The sequence below is a fragment of the Cuculus canorus genome, chromosome 26 (genome assembly GCF_017976375.1).
Source record: "Cuculus canorus isolate bCucCan1 chromosome 26, bCucCan1.pri, whole genome shotgun sequence".
NCBI lineage: Eukaryota > Metazoa > Chordata > Aves > Cuculiformes > Cuculidae > Cuculus > Cuculus canorus.
Genome location: NC_071426.1, coordinates 2,097,526 through 2,123,950, shown reverse-complemented (window position 1 = coordinate 2,123,950; position 26,425 = coordinate 2,097,526). Strand labels below are relative to the sequence as shown.

General features: G+C 51.9%; 1 protein-coding gene across 6 annotated transcripts in view; it reads left to right on the top strand.

Annotated features, from left to right (window-relative positions):
* The first annotated feature begins 592 nt into the window (after positions 1-592).
* The window catches only part of ANK1 (ankyrin 1), a 66,428-nt gene continuing 40,595 nt past the window's right edge, over positions 593-26,425 (top strand). For 4 of the 6 annotated variants that reach the window (XM_054049681.1, XM_054049682.1, XM_054049680.1 and 1 more), the window contains exon 1: positions 593-1,537. In XM_054049681.1, coding sequence (XP_053905656.1) covers positions 1,412-1,537 — 126 coding nt within the window. In that variant the 5' untranslated portion in view covers positions 593-1,411. Of the gene's footprint in view, positions 1,538-25,205; positions 25,374-26,425 lie in introns of those variants that run through there. The other 2 variants (XM_054049683.1, XM_054049685.1) reach the window with 2 other exon arrangements.

Here is a 26,425-nt window from a genome sequence, read left to right as displayed (position 1 = left end):
TTTGCAGTCGTTTGACACAAAAGGAGCCCTTTTTTATGTAGAAGGAGGGGGCTGTGCCACAAACCTTCAGTCTGTGCCACAGAAGGTGATTTTCTCAGTGCTTTGCCAATGTCTTTGCACATAGGAGAGTTTTTCTGAGGGGCAAACATTGAGCTGATAAAGGCAGAGCTGCTCCTGAGCAGTAAAGCACACTCCACTGCAGGTCATGTTATGGTCCTCACCAAACAGTCCATCCTGGTTTTATCCTACTCCCTGGTGATGGGTGCAGGACCCAAAGTTACACCTCCACGAGTGGCTTCTGGCTTCCAACATGGAATTGTTTTGTGCTTTTGGGAAGGGACCTGTGGGTGGAATGTGTGGGTGGGTGTGGAGAAGGGGTGATTGACTCTCCAGGAGCCTTCATTGGGGATCCTCAAAGGGGAAATGAGCCCTGATGACACCTGGATGGGCAGAGCCGGTGGCTCTGGTTGACTTTTCTTGTGCTGTGTAGTTAAAAAAGAGCAGACTGAGCCCTCTGTTTGTGTCTCCCATTCACAGCCGAGATCCCTCCCCTCGCTGCTCACTCGGCGGAGAGATGCGAGAAGGAAAGGATGCTGTTAAGCTGCACTTCGCTCCTGTACTTGGCACATCCTTTGCAGTATTGGCTGTTTCCTGAGCAGAGATGCTCCGTGCCTCCTCCTAAGCGATGCAGCCATTGCCTATCGCTCCCTTTGGATCAAAAAAAAAAAGAGCTGGAATCGTAACCCAGAGAGGGAGCGGGTGATGCGGCTGCTGCACAGAGAGTGACTGCGAGGGAGAAAATTGGAGAGAGACTGGAATATGTTCCTGCCTCAGCAGCACTGCAGTGGTAAAGCCACCGACTGACTGTCTACACGCAGGTGACAGCGCTTTTATGCATCGCCACAGAGAACCCAGAAGTCGTGATGAAAAAGCATCAGCATCCTTGTTTTGTTGTTTTTTTTTTCTTCCCACCGCTTCTCTATTGTCATCACGCGTTAATTGCTGAGAGTTCTTTTCCCTTCCTGTGGCTGATTGCCCGCATCTCTCCTTGGACTGCAGGAGGGAGACAGTGACGGGAGGGAGCACACCACCAGCCCGGAGTCCTGTCCCACAAGGAGGATTCTGCAGGATGTGCCAGTGCAGTCAGGGGCTGCTGCAATGGTGCGCGGAACCTCTGGAACAGCTGGATTTAGGATTATTCATGCTTTTAAAGGTGTCCCAGACTCCATCTAGCAATTAGCTGGAGGCATCAGCTGCTCTTTGAGGCTTATTTTCCTCTTCTTGTTGGGTTCAACACTCCTCTGGGTCGACAGCTTTTTGAAGCCGGGAAAAGGGGACTTCCTCAGCCGGGAATTGGGAAGGTTCTGTGCAGAAAGTGGGAGCTCCGGAGGGAACTGCAGTCCGCCCGGCCATGGCTCAAGCTGCCAAACAGCTGAAAAAAATCAAAGATATTGAAGCTCAGGCTCTGCAGGAGCAGAAGGAGAAGGAAGAATCCAACCGCAAACGCAGGAGCCGCTCTCGGGACCGAAAGAAAAAGGTCAGTGGTATTGTATTTGGGGGGGAGAAACCCTCTATCCGAATTGCCTGTGCTTTGTGGCAGTGAGTGCTGGTTGCATTTTGGGGTCTGGGGATGGGGGGAGAGGAGGCAGACGGGCAGTTTGGTCCCTGTACAGCACAAGGAACAGTCTGCCAGGCAGAGAACAACTTTGGGGGACAGGGATCTGTAGTTTGCATTGACAGCTTAGGGAAGGGGGGGGTCTAAAATAAAGCCTGGGGAAGGGAGAAAGGCAGCGAGGGGTTGTTAGAGCCGCTGGAGAGGCTGTCAGCCCCGTAACACATTTGCTTTCTACGACAAAATTGCTGGTGTTCAGCATCATGCAGTTTCCCCAGAGTTGCTCTGTGTCTGCAGAGCGAAGGGGCGAAGGATGCTCGTCCCCATCTCTAAGAGGACATTTACCCCCATGTCCCCTTCGTGCCCTGCTCAATCTCTGCCAGAAGGCTGAATCCAGAATGCAGCAGGAGCAAACCACTAACAGAGAAAAGCAGTTTCGTGCAGGGGACTGTGAGCTCTGCTGCTGTTTCGGGAAGGCTGTGTTTGGGAGAGAGGGACATGGGTCCCCCCCTCCCAGCAAAGGCATATTCCCTGCTGAGGCACAGGAGCAAGAATGGGTGTCTTTCCCCTCTGCTGACACCAACAGTGCTGGAGCCTTGGGTCTGACAGCTCTTCCAAGCTGCACCTCCTCTCTGGAAAGTCACTGCCAGTTGTTTTTTTTTCTTGCTGCTGAGATGGCTTTGCTGCCCCTTGAAGACCTCTTGAACTGAATGTTCTTCTCAGGGCAGGGCCTGAGGGTGTATGTGCAGAGATAGTGCACCAATGCAGAGAGGCAGTGAGGGGAGAGGTGAAACCAAGGGTAAATGAGCATCTGTGTCAGAGAAGGTTGCAATACAGAGATGTCTTAGGTGGGCTTCTGCTCTGCCTTCGGCAAAAGATTTGGACGTTTCCATGTGCCCTTCCTGAGCAAGAGCCTCACAGCAGAACTCTACTGCTTTGAGCATCTCCATAGCTGTGTTCTGAGCGTCCTGAAAGAGCTGCTGGGGTGGTGGGGACAGACAGCACCAACGAGCCCTCAGGATTCTATCCGTTCTGCCACGCTGCTGGTTCGGGCTCTCTGGGCTAGTCCTGGACTACTGCAATTACTGGATGTCATTCATCCCTCTTTCTGGTGCACACTCACTCTGGGAGCCTTTAGGGGAAAAAAACAACCCTCTTCCCTTCTCCCACCTCCTCTTCCCCCCAAAGCACATCGCGCGTGTGTCTGCACAGCGTCTGGACCTCCTCGTGTGGAAGGTACCAGAGAGGGCACCTTCTCACCAGCTCCTGCCGCGAGAGCCGAGTGGCACTTAATGCCAAGAGATGCTGTGATGGGAGCGAGGGAGCTGGAGAAGCACCATGGAACACACCTGGAGGGATCTGCTGCGCCGGGATCGGAGACACAGCGAGAAACAAATCTTTTGTGGTACCCTATGTGGGGCTGTCACAGTGTGGGGAGAACCGAGCGAGGTCTCCTTGCAGAAATCAGTGGGGTTTCAGGGTGCTGAGGAGGAGCTGATCTTCAGCTCTCCCATCCTGGGTGGTGGATCCAGGGAACCCCTCAGCTCGGTGACTGTGATTAGGACAGGGAGAGCCCCCTCTTCACCCTCCTGTTCCTCTTGGGAGCAGAGTTGGATGCTAGGATGTTGAGTTTCCTTCATGCCAGGGCAACCCAGGAGGGGCTCTGTGCCTGTGGAGAGTAGCTGACCAGGGGGAGGTCAGCGGATGCGTTCAGGGCAGAATGCAGCTGGGAAGCTGAGTGTGAGGGTCTTTCAGCCTTCACAGGGTCAGGTCCAATGCTGCCTTCTTCAGCGATAGCTGCTAACTGCATGCAGGGCCGAGGCTTTTCCCTGCAGAGCCTTTTTCACTCGAGGCTGACAGTTGCAGCTCATCTCATAGGTTGCCAGAGGGCTACAAAGGGATTCTGGTGTGAAGAACCACCAAAGAAGGAGTTTTTTCCATGGGGTCAGCTCTGATTCCTCACCCCCCCCAAAGCCTGAGTGTCTCTAGCAGTGGTGGTTGGTTACAAATCTCCTTCGGGCTGAGCTGCTGGAATGCGTTGGAGATTTTCATTCTGTGGCAGCAGCTGTGGGGGTTGAGTCCGTGTCCGTTTGGGTGTTTGTTAGTGCCCTGTGAGTCCGCACAGGTCTTGTGTGGCGTCTATGCCGAAAGGTCTCTTTCGAAAGGCTCCTGCCCTGTCTACTGGAATGGACCGAAACCACCGGTGTGTCCCCGGTTCCTTCTGCGCCTCCTCCTGTGCCGCCTGTTGTCTCTCGCTCCACAGCCGGAGGCTGCTTGTTTGCTCCGTGTTTGTCCAGTGGAGCATCTCGGTGTCTGCATCTGTGTCCGAGCCCACCACGCGCAGCTGCAACACAACATTATTAGCAGAGAGGGTAACCTGTGATCCAAGGAAGCGCTGGCATCATACGAAGCGGTGGAGATGGCCAGAGGAAGGAGATGATGGCCCCAGAACAAGTTTCTTCTCATCAAGCTGATGTTATGTCTTGACAGGAGAGCTTTAGCGTTTCCAGCAATTTTTTTGTGGTTGTGTGTGACGAGCACGGTTGAATCCTGCGAGACCTTCGTGTCCTTTGGTACCTGGAGGCAACGAGTTCTGTTATTTAGTGCTGTATTACCCCAAACCCTTCTCCTTGGACCGTAACTGTATTTGTTGCTTTTTAGCTTCCATGGGAATTTTTTGGCTTTGGTGTTAAGCGCCTGTAACGAGAACGTGGTTGACCTCATAGTGTCCATTTTTGTGTCGTGTGCCTCCCGTTTGCCTCTCAGGGCAGGGACAGAGCAGGTGTATAACCTCGCTGCTCCTCCAGCCTTTGTAACTCAGATGAGGAGAGTTAAAGTTTCGCATGACAAGGGCCCGCACGAAGGTTTTGAGGAACAGTACCTTCTCGCTCACCCTTCCTTTCTACGTAGGTGAGCTACGCGTGTGTTTGAGGAGCTCACGGGGGAGCAGAACCCCCTCAGTTACGGCTGCGGGGCTGCATGTGAGGCTCTGATGTGGTCACCTGCGTGGACAGTAGCAGTAGCTGTGCTTCGGATGTAGCTGTTTGTCATCTTTGTGGTTCTGGGAAGTTGTGTTGGCCCAGGAACACTTCCTTCCTTCCACTGCAGGTGTGCCGTGGTCAGACCACCTCGAGAAGCAGAAAGCCTTCCCTTGGAAGTCATGCTGAACACATCATAGAATCATAGGATAGTTGAGGTTGGAAGGGACCTTGAAGTATCATCTAGTTCCAACCCCCCTAATTCCAATCCCATTAAATCATGGAATGGTTTGGGTTGGAAGGGTCCTTAAAGATCATCCAGTTCCACCCCCTGCCATGGGCAGGGACACCTCCCGCTGGATCCGGCTGCTCAGAGCCTCATCCAACCTGACCAGGGATGAGGCAGCCATGACTTCTCTGGGTCAACCTCTACCAGGGCCTCACCACCCTCAGAGGAAAACAGTTCTTCCAAAGATCTCGTCTCAAGCTCCCCTCTTTCAGCTTAAAACCGTTCCCCCTTGTCCTATTGCTGCGCTCCATGATAAAGACCCATCCTCAGCTTTCCTGTAGGTCCCAGTCCTGCCTTGTGCAGGAGAGGGCGGGTTTGAAATAGGTGGGAAAAAGAGAGAGAGATGTTTCCATTTGGCAGGAACCGGTGGAGAAAGCTCTTTCACCAGCTGGTATGAAACGGTGACAAGAAAAGACCTCACTCACCTGATAAGCTCTAACAGAGTGGAACTTGGGTCCATCCCTGAGATGGAAACTCCAGGCACCTCTGTCAGAATTATGCAATCAGCGCATGAGAAACTGGGGTGAGAAATCGCTTCTGGAGTGCTGCCAAGGAGAAGCCACTGGGGTTACTCTCTCTGCTTCCCTGCCATCCTTCCCGAGGGCTGTCACTAAGCAGCAGCCTTCAACTGGCTTTAGAGGGGCTGCAATGGAGACAGTGATGGACAAAAGGAGGACAAAGGATTTCAGCAGACCTGGGCTGCAGACTGCTCGGAACGTTCCCAGGGTGACCGGACTCTGAGCACTCCTCCCGCCGATGTCTGGTCTGGTACTGCTGCTGGATTGGGCTGCTCGGGTTCTTCCGTTCCGTGGCAGGAGATCCTGCCAAAGATGTGACATGGCTGTCGGCCACCCAGGGCTCCACCGGCTGCTGGGAGCTCTGTTTATTATCTAACCTGCAAGCTGGAGCTTATCAGCAAGAGAAAGGACCGTGCCACCTGCAGAGAGCAAAGCTGCCTCGTCTCCGTTCTCTGCCTACGGCAACAGTCCGGCTGCAGCTTCTGTTGTTTCCCACTACGAGTTTTGCCAGTTCCATCAGCTTCTACCTTCCCCGAGATGTGTTCCATCAGCTTCTACCTTCCCCGAGATGTGTTCCATCAGCTTCTACCTTCCCCGAGATGTGTTCCTTCAGCTTCTACCTTCCCCGAGATGTGTTCCATCAGCTTCTACCTTCCCCGAGATGTGTTCCTTCAGCTTCTACCTTCCCCGAGATGTGTTCCTTCAGCTTCTACCTTCCCCGAGATGTGTTCCTTCAGCTTCTACCTTCCCCAAGATGTGTTCCTTCAGCTTCTACCTTCCCCGAGATGTGTTCCATCAGCTTCTACCTTCCCCGAGATGTGTTCCATCAGCTCCTGCCTCTCCTACCTTCACCCTTCACCTTCGTGGTGTGGACGGCACCGAAGAGGCACCTTTAGAACGGGGTGAGGTCAGCACTAAGCGATGCCACCAGGATGCCGGATGCGCCAGCCGGGCTCCAGCCTTTGGCAGCAGCTCCCTGCTGCTGGGATTGGGTGTCCAGGCTCCAAAACTCTCCAAGACACTTTTTTGTCTGTAAAGAAATCAGTATCTTCTGCCTGGAACACGATGCTACTGCACAGCAGCAGGGAGAGGGGGCACGAGATAGCAGGACAGCGAAAGCCTGAAGGAAGCCCTCGCTTTTACCACCTTGAATGCAACCGGAGGGACAGTTTAGACAGGGAATTAAACAGTGCGATTAGGAATGGGATCATCCCTTTGCTTTCTAGCTGGGATTTAGGCTTCCAAAAGGTCTCTGCAAATCAAAGGGCTGTCTTAAATCTTTGTGGGTTGCACGTGCGCTACGTTCAAAGCAGCAGCACAGTGTGGAATCTTTCCTGCTGTAAACTATCAGTGTCCTTCCCGTGCTCGGAAAGTGTTTAATGCGCACAAATTTGCTGAGAATTTGGGGCAAAGCAGGAGCTCCTTTACAGGTGATTCAGCGCAGTGAGGGACGGAGCCATGGCGAGGGCTTTGCACCCCACCTCTGCCCAGTGCGTCAACGTGGAATTGTTTTTGTGTGGCTGCAAGGTAACTGTGACCCTGCGAGCTCTGCCAAGGTTGTTGGGAAGCGAGTCCCATCAGGATTCGGGGAGGAGGATTACGTCAGCTGCCTGCACTGCCAGGAGATTCAGACCTCTGATTCATAGAAGCCTAATAAATATTTAGTCCTTGCTTTAGGCTGGGTTGGGAAGCACAGGGTCTGCGTGTGACGATGACTTAGTCCCAAGCTGTTTACCTGACCTGCCGTTGGAGTCCTGCGCGAACGGAAAGGCTGTCAGGATGAAGAGAAAAATGCATCAGCGCTACGCTGTGTTGTGCTGCTCTGCTGTCTGAAGCCTACGAGGAGGCATTTTTCTCACCAGCCACTCAGGTTTCCACTCCACCTGTCTCTGTGTCTCTCCGGTACGGAGCCGGCAGGAAGAAGAGGCCGTTTCAAACTTATCTTTGACTAAACTCTGCCCGATTTCACTTGCCACCACTCACAATTAGCCTCTAGCATTCTTCTGTTCGGTTGCAATGCAGCGCGCACTGATTATAACGGGAGCATCTGCGCTCCCAGCGTTTTTGTTTTCTGTCCGGTGTTTGTGTTAAATACGGGGGAGGGATCGCAGAGGACGGTGCGCAGGAAGGAAAAAGGCGATGCAGAGGTTATCCTGATCTCAATGACCCTTCGCGGTGGGGAGGCTGTAGGGATTTCTGGCCGAGGACAGTTTGTTGCAATGGGCATAGACCAAGAGCTCTCTCGAATGGCCCAGTGAGAAAAATCAGAACATTTATACGGTGGCAGTTCCTCTCCGGTGTTTACCTTTTTCTTTCTTGCCCTTTGCAGGATGTGGTGCCGAGAGAGACACCAGCCTCTCAGATAACGTGAGCTGATATATAATGAACCGTGTTTGACTTGGGAAGTCCATCCCTTTCCCAGTAAAGAGTTGTCCACAAATACTTAAGTCAGTTGTAAGTGAAGAACAGCTTGTACAGTACAGGCATTTTAGAGCCTGCGCCTCTGTCCTTTCCTGACATTTCCAGGCAGGAGGGAAAACGCAGCGCCGTGACGGGAGGGGGAACCGCTAGTGGGTAGAACATGAGCAGAATACAGGCATCTGGGTGGAAGGGATGTCGGGTCAGGACAGCCTCTGCGGCTGTAGGCACTCGCTGGTGGGGGAGAAGGCACCAAGGGGAAACTGATGCCGTTCTGCACCGCCGCTCTGCAGGCTCTTCAATTATTCAGTGAATAATGGCATCTATATGTGCTTGAGAAGCCCACCGGTTATCAACGTACTGGAATGAAGCGAGTGATGTTCGGAACGTTGCAAGGTTCAGAAATGGAGTTTGGGAGCATTCTTGCAAACTGTGCCCTCTCCTCGGTGCCCAATGCCTCGGCAAAGCCTCTGCCCAGCCTGGGCGCTCGCTCTGTACGGGGAGGAAGCTCTATCCGGAGTGAGCGCCGTTGCGAGGATGAGAAGCCAAGGGCAGCACCCTTTGTGAAAGTCCTGTGTTTGATAGTTTTATACGGTTTTACACGTTTTATACGGTGTTACACGATAGGAGGTTTATCCCCAGTAGGAAACCGCCTGTAGTTTGGTGGAGCTGAGGTGCAGCAAGCTGGGTCTGAGCTCAAAGGAAAGCAGCTTCGCAGAGTGCTAAAATTAGAAGTTTAGTCGGAATGATGCTAATTCGTTTTAATTGTCTAAGTGTGTCAAGGTTCTTCAGCAATGTACCCTCTCTGTGCCGGGCTGAAAGGTGCAGCGTCACCGGGGGAGTGATGGAGGGATGGGTCAAGGATTGCTGAGATTTCTGTGTTCTCTGCCCTACTTCTCTCTCTCTCTTGCAGTCCTCACCTCCGGCTCTCGAAACACCACGAGGGTCAATGTTAACCTTGGATTGGGCAGTCCAACCTCGTTAAAAATCATCCCTGGGTGCAGAGATGTTCCCAACACCTCCTCTCCAAGGGAGGGCTGCTCGGAATGGCAGAGCCGTCTGAAAATTCACGTTTCCTTTCGCGGCTGAACTATGTCATGTTTGGAGCCGCGATGCTGCAAACAGCAGCAAAAATTCAAGCTGCCTTCCCAATTTTGCTGACTGGGTGAAACGTTAAGCCAGAGCTGTGCGTTTCCGTGGAGGGGGTTGCGAATGTAGGGGACTTACGTTAAATCTACGGCTTCATCGCGTTGCAGCCTCGGTGAAAAATCTACGGTAAAAACAAAGCAGCAGGTATTCAGCGAAGCGTCTTGGGAGGCGGAGGGAGAGAATGCAGCAGCAGGAGAGCATTTAGAAAACAGACGAGGTTTCTATATTTATACAGAGATGAGAAAGGGAGAGAGTGTGCGCGCGCACGTGGGGGTTTTTTTTGTGCGTGTGTGTGTGTCCAGGTCACCAAGAAGACTCCTGTTCAAGCAAAAAGGTACTGCAGCAACACAGCAAACAGAAATGAAGGCTGTAGTCCCTCCCTGCGCTGTGATGGTAGGACTTTTCAGGGCTCGTAAGGTGCATTCGTGTGCATACATTGGACCTTTTAAGTAGAAAATACAGAGAACAGAGCGCTGAAACCCTTTGCAGAGTAAAAACTATGTTAGGCTTTTAACTAATCAAATGGTCTCTGCAAATAATAAGTATTTTCACCCTTCACAGTGTCGGAAAAGTAAGGCTCCCAGATACGTTGCAAGAAATGCATAAGGTATTCAGAGTCCATTTAGTTCTGTCATGATGCCATGCCTGGAATGGGGAGCATCGTGTCTTTCCCTGGACTTGCTGATTACAGCACAAAGCGAAGAATAAGATAAATGCTATGAGGATGTGCTGTTTTGGTGGGTGAGACAGACAGGTGTGGGGTGAGATAAGGACAGCTTCAGCTTTAACAGTGCGCTTCCCGGCTTGCACAGAGCACCTCTGAACCTGCGGACGGTACTGCCCCTTTCTCCGTCTGTCCCCACGGGCAGCGTGCAGATATCTGACTGCTGCCCGCGACGCTGACCTCTCGTTGTGACTGCTGCTTCCAGATCTTGTTCCAATTCTACCCCCACATCATCTGGCGTTTCACGGACCTCGAGGCAGTACAGATGCCTGGCGTCCTAATGTGCTGGATGGGATGGACTCTGAGAGGCTGTCATCTATTTTAAGGGACGTACTGGGAAAGAGCTCTCTGATCGACTCAACCAGCACACGGTCGCACGAGGTCTTGCCATGGGCGAGTGTTGTGGGTGATGCTGTACTCGGCTTTCCAAGCACTTGACCCTTCCATCTCCAAACACGCTGTGTTAAACTCCATGTCTTCTCAGATACTTCAGCTGCTTGGTCTTTTTCCTCTCTTTCCCCGGGCGCAGGCACTGCCTCGCAGGTGTTGGTTTCTTCCTTAGCCGAGGTTTCAGTTGGTATTTACAGGTCAGCTGTTGCGAATGGCACGTGGAAATGTTGATATTTCTTGTGCAAAGGCACCGGAACAGCTGCCCAGGGAGGTGGTGGAGTCGCCTTCCCTGGAGGTGTTTAAGGAACGGGTGGATGAAGTGCTGAGGGACATGGTTTAGGGAGTGTTAGGAATGGTTGGACTCGATGATCCAATGGGTCCTTTCCAACCTGGTGATCCTGTGATTCTGTGTGATTCTGTCTTGGGCAATTTCATAAGGCACATATGGTCAACCTGCTTGCTTCTCTCACCTAGCAGCTTCCTGGAAAAGTTCTGGTGAGATCCTTGTGGTGAGGTTGTCGTGCTGTTTCCTGGAGTGTCCCTTGGCCACGCTGCTGGATGTACCGTCATCCGCTCTGCTGGGGACTTGGGAGCGTGCAAAGAAAGAGATTCTTGTGCTGGTGTTTTGCGTGGACATTGAGCACGACTGGCTTTGCTGTTGGGACTGGAGAGTCCAAAACAAGCCAGTCCCTTTTGCTCTATTTTTCTCTATAACTTCTTCAACGCAAAGTTAAGTCGGTGTTATCAGCACGTGGAAGGATTCAGAAGCTACCAGCCTTTTGAACGCCTTTTTGCTCTATTTCTATAACCTCTTCAACGCAAAGTTAAGTCGGTGTTATCAGCACGTGGAAAGATTCAGAAGCTACCAGCCTTTTGAACGCCTCGTATTAGTTGGCTGGGAGAAGCAAAATTTTAGCGAGCAGCATATCAAAACTGTGAAAATATGTTGCAACACAAGGCGAGTTCTTGCAAGGCGGTTGCCTCTCTTTTTTTGCAGGTACCACGCAAGCTGTGGTGGTGGAGCGGAGAAAAGGCTGTACGTTGCTCCCGCTGGATGGCATCTGCCAGGGTTTAGGCAGAGGTGAGATGCCAACCAAGCGCTCTCTGCCATTCATCTGAATGGGAAGGGGAGAGAGTAAAAGGATTATACTCTGTTGGTGACCGAAGTGTGAGCTTTCACCGTGTGCTGTAATCATGTGCACGCCTCTTCCTTTTCTGGGCTTTTTACTCTGCTCTTTGATTCGATAATGGTCTACTGTAAATTATTTCCATGCATTTGGTTATAATAGTGTGCTCTTAAATAAGATGCAAAATTTCAATCATTCAGCATCCTTGACTTGCAGATCTCAGCATGGAGTTTCTCTTGGTTTGGAGTAGGTTTCTTTCTCTGTCTTTCTCTCTTTCCTTCTCTCTCTCTTTATTTCCCTCTTCTTGCTCTTCTTTCTTTCCCTGACTGCATTTGCCTCGAGGCAGGCGAAAGCATTCAATCCGGCAGCGGGAGCGCAGGGTGGGATAATGGTGTGCTGGAGAGTTCTTGGAAAGGCAAAATGCACCTAACCGGCTTTTGATGAGGGACTTGCTTTTATTGCAGCGAGTTTTATGGTTCTGCTCCTCATTTTTAACGCTGAAACAGAAGTCATATCTGTGGGCTACTGTCTTTGGCACGGGGGCATTTCAGCTGTAGGAGATGAGGTCTGTATTTGGCCCGCGGGCTATAGTTTTCTAAGCTTTTTCATTCTTCAGCTCTTTTCCTGGCAGAATCATCTCAGCTCACAGCGACAATAGATTGGGTCCAAGCAAGAATTGCTCAGCGGAGCACGGCAGGGCTTCTCTCTTTACACGCAGCTCGGACGTGCCACCGCGCTGATGCGTAGCACCGCGCTCCTGTTAAAGAGCAGCACGATGGTCAGCAGGCTGACTGCCTCTCTGGGAGTGCTGGGAAAAATACTTCCCGTCCGACCTGCTGTCAAACAGCCCCAGAGCTGAGACTGCGGTGAGAGGAGCGGTGGTATCACAGGACGAAAGTATAAAATATCTGCAACCCATCAGTACTGTATCAGCGCAACTCCTTCTAAAAACTCATGAACTCATCCCCGCCAACAGTGAGATGCACCTCTTGGACCTGCTAGAGGAGTTCTCCAAGGCCAACAGCAGCTCCGTGGGGCAGAGACAAAATCACCCTCTCTCCATCGGGAATGCGAGACAGCCTGTGTCCTGATAACATCTCAGCAGGGATGAGCATCATCTTCCTACGGGGCACCACCACCACCAGCAGAGAGTGCCTGAGGGACATTTATTCTGCATTTCCTGTACTGCCACAGACACTGTGGGCAAACGGGAGGTATTTGGGCAGAGGAGGTGGCATCTTTCACTTATTCCCTTTGCTTTAGACTCATCCTTTAGAGCTGAGAGTACTGTGAGGACGCCTGGAGTAAGGCTATACTCATAGTTCTGATAGTGAAGCTTGGAGATAAGGTCCGTGCACTGGGAAGGGGCTTTGCATATTTGGAGTTTCAGTCTCGACAGGTTTTGTCTCTGCCAAATTGGAGTGTCTTGTCCATTTTTCTGGCAATAAACGCAGCTCTGCACAGAGAGGAGCAGAGTAGAGAGTGCCCAGTAGCGACATACAAACCTTTAGTTTGTTCTTGACAGAAAGAATCTGTTGTAACGTATTGGGAGGCAAAAGAAAGGCTCATCAGAAGACGAAGCTTCAGTTGCCTTTATTGTTTTTGCGAGATTTCTGGAAAAAACCAAACCAAACAAAGCAAGCAATGCACTTTTTGTCCTCTTTCTGCAGCTGCAGTCACTGCAGTTGTCAGCTCCCCACCCTCAAGCTGTCTGCTGTTTACTGCCGAGCTTTGCCAGCAGGTCACTGGGATAGCGTTAGTCTTCTTTAGTGATGAAATACGTATGGAAAATATATATAAACTCGATGTTTAAATTAAAAGAGGTACATGACACGCAGTGACGTGATTGGGAAACAGCAGAGATTTGAGGGATCTGTTGCAGCGCACAACCATGAAAACAAAGACCTAATTTTGGCCGTGTTTTCAAAGACCGGCGTGAACAACAGAGCCTACAAATATGTTGTTTGGGGGATGTTGCACCTCTGAAGAAGCATTAAGGGTTGGAAAGGGACAGGAGAACACCTCTGTGATGGTGGAGGCTTCCCGCAGGCGCACATTCTCAAACGCGGTCAGTAGGCAAATCAACTGTCACAAAGCCATCGTGCTCTTGTGTCTCTGCCGCAGTGGGCATCCAAATCAAACCACGTTTCTCAACCTCTACCTGCTGGTAGGTGAAGTGGGTCCTCTTTTCTTTTGAAGGCAGCATGGGGAAGCCAAGAGAGGAAATAATTAGTAGGATTTCTGTTACTGTTTCATTCCATTCACAGGTATGCACAGCTGGAGTGTTCACTGTAAAGCAGACACTCAAACTCCTCCTCTGCTCCAAGAAGTTAAAAGGAAGAAATGTAGAGGGTTTTGCTCGAGCTGCCTTTGTGAGCCCAGTATCCAGCACGCTCTATGTTATCAAAGATCTTGTGATGCTTTTCCCAAGAAACTGTGAGAGTGTGTGCATTGACTCCTTTGTTCAGCCAAAAGCTTCCCGAGGTAATTGCATTCTGTTTCCTTCAAGTCTCTTGTTTCTCCCATTCCTTGAGCGCTCCGTAGTGTTTCTGTGGTCTGCTGAAGGCTGCTTGCTCTTCCTCGGGATATGGGAATGCTGGTTTAATGAGAGAGGGAATGATTATAGGGGAAACCTCGTGACCGCGGAGTAGCTAAGTCTTGAAATGGAAGTGGTGGAGATGGCAGAGTGCAGGACATGGATGTTCTCTCTGTAGAAGACTCCTTCAGGTTTCTGCTTTCCATGTTGTAAAGCTAATTTTGTCAGAAGTTTAGCATAACCTCTCCTTAAATATTTCAAATCTTCCTCCATGCCCTCGCATTGCAGAGTTTCTTGGGTTGTACTGAACTGCCCCAACCCGGCAGTGAGGACGGGCTGGTGGCACGCGGGGCTCAGTTTCCGGCGTTTCCTGGCTCTGACAGCACTGATGTTTTGCACAGCCTCAGGGAATTCTGGTGCCAAGCGCTACAAGACCTTACCTTGAAGGTGAGCATCTGTGCAGAACTTCTGAGCTTGGAGGTGTCCTTGCAACGCAGGGGATCCCTGTGAGTGCTGGAGAGGGGATGGAGCAGCTCCTCCTGTGGTTTGCACTGGTTGTCACTTGGAATTACTTCTTCCTCTGCCAGCTGGGACGCAATGGGAGATGGGGATAGCGTTATGCCGCGTGTTAATTGACTCTGTAAGGCCCCTTCCTTCTTGTCCATCAACTGCTCTGTGGCCACCGCTGTCGTGGCGCTCAGCTTCCAGCGCCGATGACAGGGAGTAACAGCATCTTATGTTTGAATCACCAGGAGAGGGGATGAGCGGGATGCACACACACACACACGCGCTACACAGATGGATTGTTTATTAATAACCCATATTACCCCGCGAAACAGCAGCTTGTCTGATGTTAAATATTAAACTCCACTAAGTGGGTGAGCCGGAGCACGGGAACAGCGGCGTGCTGGTAACGACTTGCTGGGGTAGGAGACGGCAGCGGTGCCTGCCAGCGTGCATTAATCCTTGCTCCTTGGAGAGGCTTCCATCTTCAGGGCAGTCAGGTGCTCCTCCGCGCAGCTCCCCAGCTTCCCAGTGGCATTTTGCATGCTTTAAACAGATCAGCACATCAAAGGCTGGCGGATCCTCTCTCTGGCGTTGCCATGGCAGCAGCAGCTGAGAGGATTTGGATGTTTCTGGGATGGGATTGTGTTGCTGGATGTGTTGGGGCAGAGCAGGGCTGCTCTCCACGCCAATACCCGGTGTCGTCGTGGATGAGAGCATCCCTGGTGCTGCCAGGGGCGCGCGGCTCTCTCGCTGTGTGACGGGACAGTCTGCCCCACTTTAAGGGTGCTGTGATGCAGACCTCTGCCTCGGAGCGGCTCACCTCGGCTCCCTCTCTTCGGAGAGAGCAGGAGGGAGTCCTTCCCATGCTGCACCGCACGGGGAAGTAGGTCAGCTAAATTATACCCTTAGAAATGCTTGTTTCTCTCCACTGGCTCTCCCGGGAGCCAAGATATCAAGCCCTGCTTCGAGTGTTGACTCTGTAGGTGCCTGACGCTGTTACGGGGAGCTAGACTCCTGCCTCAGTTGCCCCTTCCGCGGCACCGTACGTGCTGGGTGCAGTGGATTTCCAAGAGTGAGGATAAAGCCGAGCTTTAAACGCTGTTAAAATACGGCATTGCTCCAGCAGCGCAGTCCAAGGGTTTGCTGCTGGCCTTTGCCGTCAGTCTGTCAAGATGTGTTTCCTTGGCAGAAAGCCCCATCCTCCTTATTGCATCTTGTGAAATCAATTGCCCCCTCCAGGAATTCGGTGCTGCTTCCTGAGCATTTCTTTTTGGGGTGATCCGAGCATCTCCAGCTGATGCCTGCTGAGCGCACGGGTACTTGTGGGACTTATTCTGACATCAGGGACGTGCTGGTAGGCACTCAGGAACAGCACAGCGGGTTTGGTGAAGGAAAGGAGGTAATTTTGAGCACCCCAACTTCTCCTTGTGCTGCCACAGTATAGAGAACCGCCAGTCTCGTGGCCTCGGTGCTGTTGGCCGCTGCAGAATAAAGCAGACGATGAGGTGGCGGTGATGGGGCATCCGCAACTTCTGAGCGTGTATGTTCAGGCTGTGCCACTCTCCCGGCTCCGGAGGGGATTAAAATGTGTGAGAGTGTGATGTCCTTCTTCACAACTCTCCATTGAGGTTTTACGTAGTTCATGGGGAGCGCCGGGGTGGCTCTCAGCAAGGGTTTCAGGCTGATTCGGGGAGTGTGGGCAAAGCACGGGGACTGACAGCAGCTCACAACTGGGACAGCAGTGAAAGGGAATGAAGAGGTGTCTTCAGGCTGCCTCCTGCCTTGCTGCTGTGTCCTTGCTGCTACCCCGCATCCTGCTCCGTAGCCAAGACCGATGCGCTCGCTGGAACAGCAGGAAGAGCCTCAGTATGGCAGTACTGGGATGCAGGCTTGGTCTCCGGGGATGTTGAATGGGATTCACCCAATGTCCCAGCTGGAGGGAGTTTCAAGCGAGGAGAGACTGTGAGAGCCAAACCCACTGTCCTGGACTCCTCACAGCGAGGGGGCATCAGGATATGTCCCGGTCTGTCTGATGTATCGTCTCTCTGCAGTGAACTGCAGAAGGTCCGACTCCTTTCTGGGGCAGCCGGAGGGGGGTATGGACAAAGGCAGCGTGCCCGGAAATTGGAAAGCTGTCTGCATGTGCTTTTTCAGGCTGCAGGGCAAGCGTGGACACAAAGCAGCCTCCCTTAGGAAAGGCTGCCGAGGGGCGAGCTTGGCAGAGTCCTGTTTGCCTCCTCGGATACGAAGGGTTGTGTGAGTTTGTGCACGGTGTGTAAATGCACATCTCATTGGGATTCCAACACCTCTACCCATCATTGCGGTGCCTTTCCCTGAACGAGACCCCTGTTACCCTAAGATAGGGTGAAGTAGGTAAATGATCTGTTAGGAAGCTGTTGAGGTTCTGTCAGCGCTGCTTCCTTTCTGCCGGGTTGCAGAGCGCTCAGCGACAGAAGGGTTTCGTCCGTACCTGCGCTGTCGCAATGGCAGATTTTGAGTTGCAGGTGTGCGATGGGCACCTTTAAGAGCAGGGGTGGAGAGAATATGACTCGTTCAGATCCCACTCTCCAGAGAAGGATTCGTTTAGGCTGTGAAGAGGAGCAGTTGCCCTTTTTTTTGCAGGTGGCAAGGGAAGATCACTTCCAGCAGTAAACCCTCCCCGACATCTCTTGTAGCTGACAGAGCTTTGAGGGGCAATCTCCAGAGAGGCTTTGTTCCCAGATTTTTATTGCTGAGGCCAGGGAAAAATGCTGATAGTGCAGACATTCAGTGAGAAAGGTCCACTGGGAGAAATAAAACAGTTGATCTCCTTCAATTTCGGAACAATAATGAGACTCCCATTAGCTCTGCTACGTCAGTGGAGCTGTAGCCTCACTCCTACTCTGCAGAATCGCTCCATTTCCAAAGCAGTGGAATGAGGGAGCGTTTCTGGGACTCTGGGACGCTGCTTCTTTCATCCAGAGGCATCTTATGTAATTGAATTAGACCTTAGGAAAAGCTACTGTGTGATGAAATCATCCTAAATGCTGATCAGCGAGAGCGGGGCTATGGGCATACCACAGGAATTTGCACATCTCTTCTGAATCATTCATTAATTACCCTTAAATGGAACTCATGGGTTTTGAGATTTCAAGTGGATTTTCTGCGGATCTGCCCAACTATTCTTCAGAGCACGGCAGTAACCGGAGAAAGGCAAAGGCTGTCGTGCGGCGAGCGGGATGCTGTGGGGTGGGCTGTCATTCTTGCTGCGATGTTCATACCAGGTTGTCTGGACTAGCTCAGGGCGTTCAAGAAATAAATGAACCAATGGTGTCTGGAAGAGATAATCATGACAAAAAGTTGCCCGTAGTCATCAGAACATGGATGGATATGCATCCAAGAAAACATTTGGCTCCTGTGCTTGATCAGGAAGGTGATGAACGGAAGCACACGCGTGCACACGCTTAGATATCTGAACAGGGTTAGACTCCGTGAAGGAGTAGAAATGTGCGGTTTCACTTCAGACCTCCAGGTGTTAACTTTTCAGTTCAGAAGGCTTCGATTAAGCCTTCCGGGAGAGAGCAGGGACAGCCAGATGGAGCGGCTGGAATCGCGTGGCAGAGCTGCTCTCTGCAGACAATTGTACCTTTGGGGCTGTTAATATTGCGGCGTTTGTGCTGGTCAGCATGCCTTGCTGTCGCGTCGTGCAGTCTCTCAGGGCTTGGATTGCTGCTCCAAGTGGATTTCTTGCTGGAGAGAAGCAGCTGCTTTGAGTCAGCTGCTCAAACCTTGCAGAAACTGCCGTGCTCTGAGCCAAGCACTGCAGGTAGCGAAGCCACGTGCATCCCTTGCCCGCGGAGGCACAGCTGACACCTACTCCTGCTGCCTGCAAGGTGTGCAAGCATTTGAGACTGAGCATGAACAATTCCATGACTGCTTCCTTCATTTGCAGCTTCCTGTGGCAGTTTACACGTGTGGCCTTGAGCTCGGATGTGAAGTGCTTCAATTATAGTCTTGGAAACGGTAAAACCCAAATGTTTTTCCACCTTCATCCTTCTCCAAAGTCTCATGAAGTTGGGCTTGACTCTGTTCAAGTGTTAATTGCCTCTGGGAAAAAGCAACCAGACGCATGGCACGCGCTTCTGCTAAATAGTAAAGCATCCAAACAGCACTGGGAAGAAGGGAAACGCAGTTCCTGTTCAGACTTCTAATGCTCTGCGGCACATTGCAAGGTGGGACCGGGGATTGCTTATGTAGGGCAGCTCTGTGCCGCTCTCAGTGTATAACCTTTATCAGACCCTTTAGAGTCACCTCTAGAAGAGACAGAGGAGTGACCTTGTGAGCGTCGAGCATGCTCTTGGTGGAACCTGAAGCTCTGAGCTCATGCGAGAAGAGTTCGTGCTTTGGTTGGGTTGGGCTGGAGGGTGTTTTTTTCGACAGAGAGGGGCTGCTGTTTGGTTTTTTTGGTGCTGGTTTGACACGGGAGCCATAAGAGCAGGAACAAGTCCAGCTCTGTGAGCTGCTGCAGTATAAATATTTCATCATAATCTCAATGACTCTCTCTGAACAATCCCCAGGAGCAAATATTAGTGACAAATGGGTTTTGCGAGCATTTTATAGTTTTCACACATAATTCTTTGCAATGCTTGTTATGGACTTTGTTGTCGATGGCGTAACCCAGTTGCTTATCCAGCTCCTGGGAGAGGGATATCTGAAGACTCGGATCAATTAGAGATATGCAGAGAAGGGAGACTTCCAATGACTTGTTTTCCTTTGACTCCGCGACCACAGATTCGTGGTACTCTGCAGCACAGCACTGCCGCAGACGTTGCCTACAAATTGCTGGGATGCACTTATAATTCCCGCAAGCTTCTCGCTGATCCTCCTCACTTTGTAAATTCTGCCCAGCCGTGCGCCAAAGGTCTGTCCAAAGGGAAAAACTGAAGGAGTTGCAGCCAGCCATGGTGAGAACGTTGACTGGCATTAGTTTCGGGTTTGGTGAAACCTTCCTGCCCTTCATCAAACTCCAGAGAATGTCTACGTCAACTCACAGGCACACGGCTCGTTTCTTATCTCGCTGTGAATATTAAAATAGCAACTTCTTCCTCTCCTCTGAGGGCTCCGGACTCCGGAAACCTGGCAGATCCACTGGAGAAGCAGGTGACAGGATTGCTTACCTCACAGAATGCCTGGAGATGGAACGTTTTCTTGCTGGTCCAAGCCCAGAAGAAAACACTTTGACAAATCTGAAGAGTTTTACGGGAATGGTTTCTAAGTTCTTATCAAACTGCCTGCACTAACACGACTGAGCGAGAAGATCTTGGTGGACACTACAGCATCACGGTATGTTGAGACCAAATGACTGCTGAGAATAAGGATTCGCTGGAAGTGTGGGATGAAATCTGAGTTCTTGCTCTCCTGCTTGATGCTCAGCAGCAGAGCAGATTTCTTTCCAAGAGGAGCAAAGTGCTGCCTGCCAGGCAGGGACTCTGTGTTCATCTGCTCTCGCAGGAGGTCAGCCTGCACTGCCTCCAGGCACGCGCCGCAGCCAAGCGTTGGGTTTATCTCTTCATCCTGAAATCCCCGAACACTCATAGCGTTCAGGCACATCAGTGGGTTTTGTAATCTTGCAGTTACAGCACGCCCAGTGGATCCATCAGGATCGATGGCTGGGGTGGATTAACTGCAACCTGATAAGGGTCTCCTGACATCTTTTGGATTGGTACCTGCCTGAAAGCAGAAATCTGCACCATAAGCGGTAATTAAGAAGTGATTTGCCCTTGGCCCGTACTGTGGGCATAACGCCAACTTCTGCGTTCCCAGAACTGGAATTTTTCAGGTTCAGGCTGAGTTAGGTGATGGGTTTTTTTTGCTCTCGGAACCGCCTGGTCTCTAACGGGGAGGGGAATAGCGGATGCTAATCCCGTGGGCAAGAGGTCTTCTGGTCCACTGCATAGGAGAGCTGGAGATGGAGAGGTTGCTGAGCACTTTCTGTCTGTGCAGAAGTGTTCTTTGCAGCCAGGACAGCACAGAACTAAGACATAGCATAAACAACGCTATGGGCCACAGATATTCCTTTCCTTTGGGAACTCCGCAGCTCTCTCATGTCTTCACTCTGTGAATCTGACTTCCTGAGTTTTTTTTGTGCCTGAATGAGTATAAATAAGACAAACAGGAGCGATGAAATTTTCGGTTGCATCGCCTGCCTCATCTAAACGATGAGCAAAAAGAACACCTTATGACTCATGTAATAAGATAGCAGAGAGGTGCATGCTATGGAGCTGTCTGTCTGCTCAGGATAGATGCGGTGAGGGGCAAAGGGCTGCTTAAACATCCCAATTTGGGGCTCAGCCTGCTTCCTCTCCAGGAAATAAACTGTAGGTACGCTAGCACAAGGCAGCTAAGAAAGTAGTAAGAAAGCAGACTGCTTCATCTCCCAAGTCGCGCCTTGGGAGGCAACAGTTCAAGAAACACAACCCGAAGAACATCTATTCAATTCGTATTTCTGCATTTCCTTCGGGACTCTCACAGTTCAAATAGTTCTGAGTTGATGGATGACAGTGACACAGTGTCTTCGATCCGGGGTACGATGGGGAGAGGTTTCTTAGGTGCTGAGCTTTGCAAACGCAGCCCAGTTGATTTCTTGCAAGCTTTCGTTCGTCCTGTGCTTCTGAGTGCTGCTCTTCAGACTGATCTGGGGAGGGTAATTGCAAATTGGCTCCCGCCCCCTCTCTGCCCCCAGAAGGTGGAGGTGTAAGTAGAGGGAGAGCAAGGGATGGAAAACCTGTGCGCAGCAAACCCTTTGTACATCCCACGGCTGGGAGGCTGCGGAGCTCCTCCCCTGACATAGAGCTGAAGGGCAGGTGTCAATGTGGACGTTTCGCATTCTTCCTCGGTTGCTCACGGCTGATGATTCCAGCACTTTGGAAGCTGAGGAATTTGCCATCCGAGAGGTGAGGCACCAGCAGCTCCTATGGACTTCCTGTGGAATTATGGCTCACCGTGCCAGAAACCATAAATGCCAGAGGAAACCAAGGCTCAGCCTTGCTGTGCTGAGAGGACTGACGGCTCGGAGCAGCGTGTCCAGCACTGCAGAGCATTGTTATCTGTTTATTTATGCCTACATCACTGCTGTTCTCCCTTAACAGGAGGAAGCAGCCCGGCGGCGGCACTGTTTTTCATCCCAGCTCTCTCCTTGCGTAAATCTGAGTACCTTCCATCATCTGTGCCGGGGCAGCGGTACCAGAATTGCTGAAGGTTTAAATTATTCAGCTTCTGTTGCTGACTCAGCTCTGAGATTGCATTCACGTTTCCTGAGATAACAGCTTGTTGACCGGAATCGGGGAGCCTGGATGCTCCTTGGAGCCTCAGCGGGCAAAAGGAGCACAGGGAGGGTTTTCCTCTGCAAGGGTACACGAGGGGTAAAGCGAACCCCTAAGTACACCTTTGCCCTTGTACCAGGAGGGTACGGAGAGGGTGCAGAAAGGAGCAGCTCTTCCGGAGTGACTCCAGCGCTGGAGCCGTCCTGGCAGCGTTTCTCAAACTATTGAACGCAGGAAGGGTTGTACTTCATTCCCTGAGCAAAAGCGCACGCGATTTCCTCAAGATATTGAAGCCCACCGTTGAAGGATGTTATTTACTCTTCTCCAAGGTCGTGTGTTTACGGTTTCTCTGCTGCACACAACACTCCCCATTCCCTTAGGTGAAAGGAAAAGAACAGCTGAGGACAGACTATCGGCAGCCAGCAAAGTGCCCGGTGCTTGGAGATCACTTCTCTGGTTACATGGAAGATAACAACGCAGAGGAAGAAGCTTTGCGTTCCTTCACGGCTACATCATAGTGCGGTTGAAGAGTTTCTCCAAAGGTCAGAGGCAGATCTTTGTATCTTAAGAAAACAGAAAAATTGCAGCTGAAGGAGTAGTTTTCCCCCCTCTTCCTTCGAAGCACCGTCCTGTGAAGGCTCAGAGGCCTTTCAAGGGACAGTCATGTGCTCAGATGTCACCAAGGAGAGGACACGGTATAAAATCTTAGGCAACCCAGCCCATCCCAGCGGTTTGCTCCAGGGTATGAGTATCCAGCACCGAGACATGCAACTCACCTGCATATTGGACAGAGGGACTTCAGAGGCGCTTGGGTGAAGTGGTAATGAGTGAATGAGGGATGAATGGGAAGTGTTAAGGAAAATATCAGTAGCAAGGAACAGCAATTAATGCAGCTCAGAGACCTGATCCCTTAGAGATGGAGCCTGCGCCAGCTTCACAAACAGCCACGTTAAGAAATGGTTATCATTTCTTTCATTTCTTAACGTGGGGCACCTCAGTGACCTGAGATCTTCCTTCCTCCAAGCGCCTCCTCTGAGGTACGGAGAAGCTGCCGGGACTGTGCCGGGTGGTAATGTTTCTCTGTCCCTCAGAGGAGCTCTGATCTGCAAACATCCCTGCCGGGGGCTCTTGCATTTAGACACTTTTCTCATGGCTGCAAAAAGGCTCTGTCTCAGTGGTAGAAACCCCGGGGCAATTCTTTCTCGCTGCCCACGCCTGTAGGCGTGCGCTGAGGCAACTGCTGTTGCCATTGCAACCCCCAAAGCAACCACCGCTCTTTCCTGCTCCACACACGGTCCCAGGGCTCCTCTCCCTCAGCCGGGCGGTGGCTGTGGGCATGATGTGCGTGAGGGAATTGTAGGCTGGAATCGAAAGGTAAGCGCCGTGTGCCCTCCTGCAGGGCTCACCTCTCCACCCTCCTGGTGACATCGCTGGGTGGCCCGAAAGCTGTCGGACTGAGCCAGTCTGAGGCCGCTCATGCCTTGCAGCCAAAGAGTTTGCCACCCTAGATATTATCCCATCCCTGAGTTTGCTGGGAATGGGTTTATGAGAGTCAACGTTGCTGGTTCTCGCTGTCACCAAAATCAACGGTAGATCCTCCTCCGTGCCTGCGAGAGCTCTCGCGATGGAGAGAGGGTGGAACCCATGCAGCAAACAGGTGGAGCAATCTTAGGGACATTGCAAATCTTTGGGACATCGCAAATCTTTGGGACATTGCACATCTTTGGGGCATTGCAAATCTTTGGGAAATTGCAAATCTTTGGGAAATTGCAAATCTTTGGGGCATTGCAAATCTTTGGGGCATTGCAAATCTTTGGGGCATTGCACATCTTTGGGACATTGCACATCTTTGGGGCATTGCAAATCTTTGGGACATTGCAAATCGTTGGGACATTGCAAATCTTTGGGACATCGCAAATCTTTGGGACATCGCTTTCCCTTGAGATGCAGCAGTAGGTAGCCCCAAAAGGATTGGAGAGCGTGAGTCTTGTTTCTAGGGCTTTGTCAAGGGTTCCTATGTCATCCTGCCGGCTGCAGGACCTGGAGGAAGTTTGCACTGAGCTGAGGCAGCAACTTTGAACAAGATGGGAAGCTCCGGCTGGTAAGGTCCCTTCTTCAGGAGGTGCGGAGGACTCGGATTGGCGTTCATGACATGCAGTTTTGCGGGACAGGGAGGGCAGCGGTGTGTGTGAGACACTGGTGATGGTGCTCTGTAGGTTCAGAGTGTGCCATTCAGCAGCTGCGGCGCCAATCCTTTTTGCAATTAGGATTTGAATTCTACCTGAACTGGAGGTGGAGTCTATTATAGGTTAAATACCAGCAGGATCCCAGACTTCCAGGGAAGTGCTGAAACGCACTGGACAAGGGGAAGGTGTTTTCCTTAGACTCAGGTAAGGTCTCTGCTTTGCTCTAACGCTTAAACGTGGCCCCACGGCGCGGTTCAGCAATGGGGCCTTTGCTCAGTATAAAATTCTCAATTTCTCTGTAATGCAAAGCATTTTTCCACCTTAACAGGTTCTTTTGATCTACTTTCCCTGCCTCTCAGCCGATATAAGCTTTCTCAGTGGTGGGCTGGGCTGTTTTGTAGGCATTCCCTAGGGAGATACAGCTGGCAGAACTGTTGTTCTTTCTCTCTAAAGCTGCGAGTGTCACAAGCTGTATTTCTCTGTACGCTGCCCAGACCTTTCCAGGTGTAATCACCTCACGGCCTCGCACTCGTTGGTTTGGCCGCAGTGCTCAGGAAGAGGTGCTTTGGCTTTTTTGAACCTGTAACTGGCAAAAACGCCAGGGGAATGGTAGCTGGAAACAGAACCCAAGCGATGTGGCTCCCCTGTAGTCCCCAGCGCTTTGTCAAGAACACCTCGATTTAACATCTAGATCCAAGGTGGGGTTAGCAAAACACCGGCAGGAGTCTGCCTCCTGCCAGCCAGGAGGTCCCGGTGAGCATCGCGTGTCACCCTGAGCACGAGGAGAGGGTGGGATGGGAGCGGTCTCCAGCAGGTCGTCTATTCGTTTGGACAACTGGTGTGACTCCCTTGCGTGTCTTTCAGAGAGGGCATGCAGCAGCCACTGTGGACCCCTTGCCTTCTTGCTGCAAGCAAGGATCTCCTGAAGGGATGCTGGAGCAGGAGTCTGCAGTGCAGGTAGAAGGGGGGAAGGGGCGCGTTCGTTGTATTGCAGTAGGATCCAGGCCCTACAAAGAGCCTGGAGCTGCCGTCACTAGAGCTCATTTGCTGCTTCAGTTCCATCTCGGTGTCCTTCATCTGGGACTGTGCCCAGCCAAGCTCTGCAGAAACCGGTGAGCAGCCTGGGGGCTTCTGCTAACTGCCTCTGGCCCAGCCTGCCTTGTGCAGCACAAAGCAAGAGACAGCGTGGTTCCGGCCACGGAGCCGCTTCATTTCCCTTTGTATTTTGGAAGTCTCATCTTTCCTTGTACCGCTTGGAGAGCAGAGTTCACACTCGTGGGCTCCCCCCTGTTTACAGCTTGCAGATATGTTTATGAAGTGTGCCGGAGGCTTGACACCCAACACTCCGTGTCCAGCCTGGCAGCTCTCCACCAGCCCCTGACGTGGGACAACCGGTAATCTCCAGAGTCCAGGCAGGACCCCCCTGCCCCGCTGTTGTGCTGGGATGCAGGGGGCTGGTATGAATGGCGATAGGGAGCAGTCCTGCTGCTGCTGATAAACCTCTTCCAGACTGGCTGCTCCACACCCGCTTTTGGCTGCAGCATTCCGTGTCGGTGGTCCGATCGGAGCTGCAGACCCTGGCTGCCCGGGGGGAGCTGGCATTCTCCTGCAGCGATGCCAAGCCTTCCTTACTTGAGGGTGAGTACTTGGGCATGGTGAGGGTCTCGCTGGGCAGCACTGAGGGGAGTCGAGTCGGTTCTCAGGGTGTTGGTTTGCACACGGGAGTTGAGGTCTATCTTGGCCAGGAACAACTACTTAAGTCCGGTCCAGAGAAAATGTCCCCCCTTGTCCTCAAAAATTGCAGCTCTATGGACCATAGAATGGCAGGAAGGGTTTGCTGCCCTTCTTAGGACTCTGGGAACTTGCCTAAGGTCACGCTGGGAGCCAGAAGCAGAGCCTGGCCATGAGTCCGGGATGTCTATGTCCCTCTGGTGCTGTACTCACCTCATCCTCACCAATGCTTTGTTGGCAGAAGGGAGGTGCTCCGAACTGTTGGGTGTTTTATTTTTTTGCTATTGTGGCAGCAAATGTTGATTTCTCTGCTAGCATTGCTCTCATTTTGCCCACGGAAGCTCTGGGACAGGTGCAGAGGATGACGTTTCTTTCTAGGCACAGTGCTGCGCTGGCGCTGTGCGGAGCAGGTGGCTGTGCTGCTACGGCTTTGCTCGCATGGCCTCACCAGGGAGCAGCTGGCAGAGATACTTTGCCAGCCCCTGTGCTTCAGGTGCTTTCCTGTCCATGCTTTCTTCCCTGCATGGCTTCCGGAGGCTGCATCCTGAGCTCTGGCCGGACCAGCCTGGTTGAACGCTGCTGGCGGTGAATCCATTGCAGCCGCCGCACGGGTCCCGGCAGAAAGCTCCTCAGCACTTTTGCTGGTGCAGACAGACAAGGCAGGTGTGGACAAGCTCTGCCGAAGCATAGGTAGGGGATGACTCAGAACAGACTGCAGAAATTAGGAGCAGTTTATAAGCAGCGCTCAAAAAGAGAACAAAGTGTCTGCAGGAGGCACTGGGGCAGAGGCAGTGCGGACTCCGGCACATGTCCTGAGTGCAAAGGCACTGCCTGTTGCCCAGGGCAGACGCGGGGCTGGTCTGCAAGGTGCGCCTTAGTCTCTGTCTTCCATCAGGCAGGCTCAAAACACATCTCTGCTTTTCCCTTGGCAACCTGCAAGAGCCCTCTCAGCTCCCCGG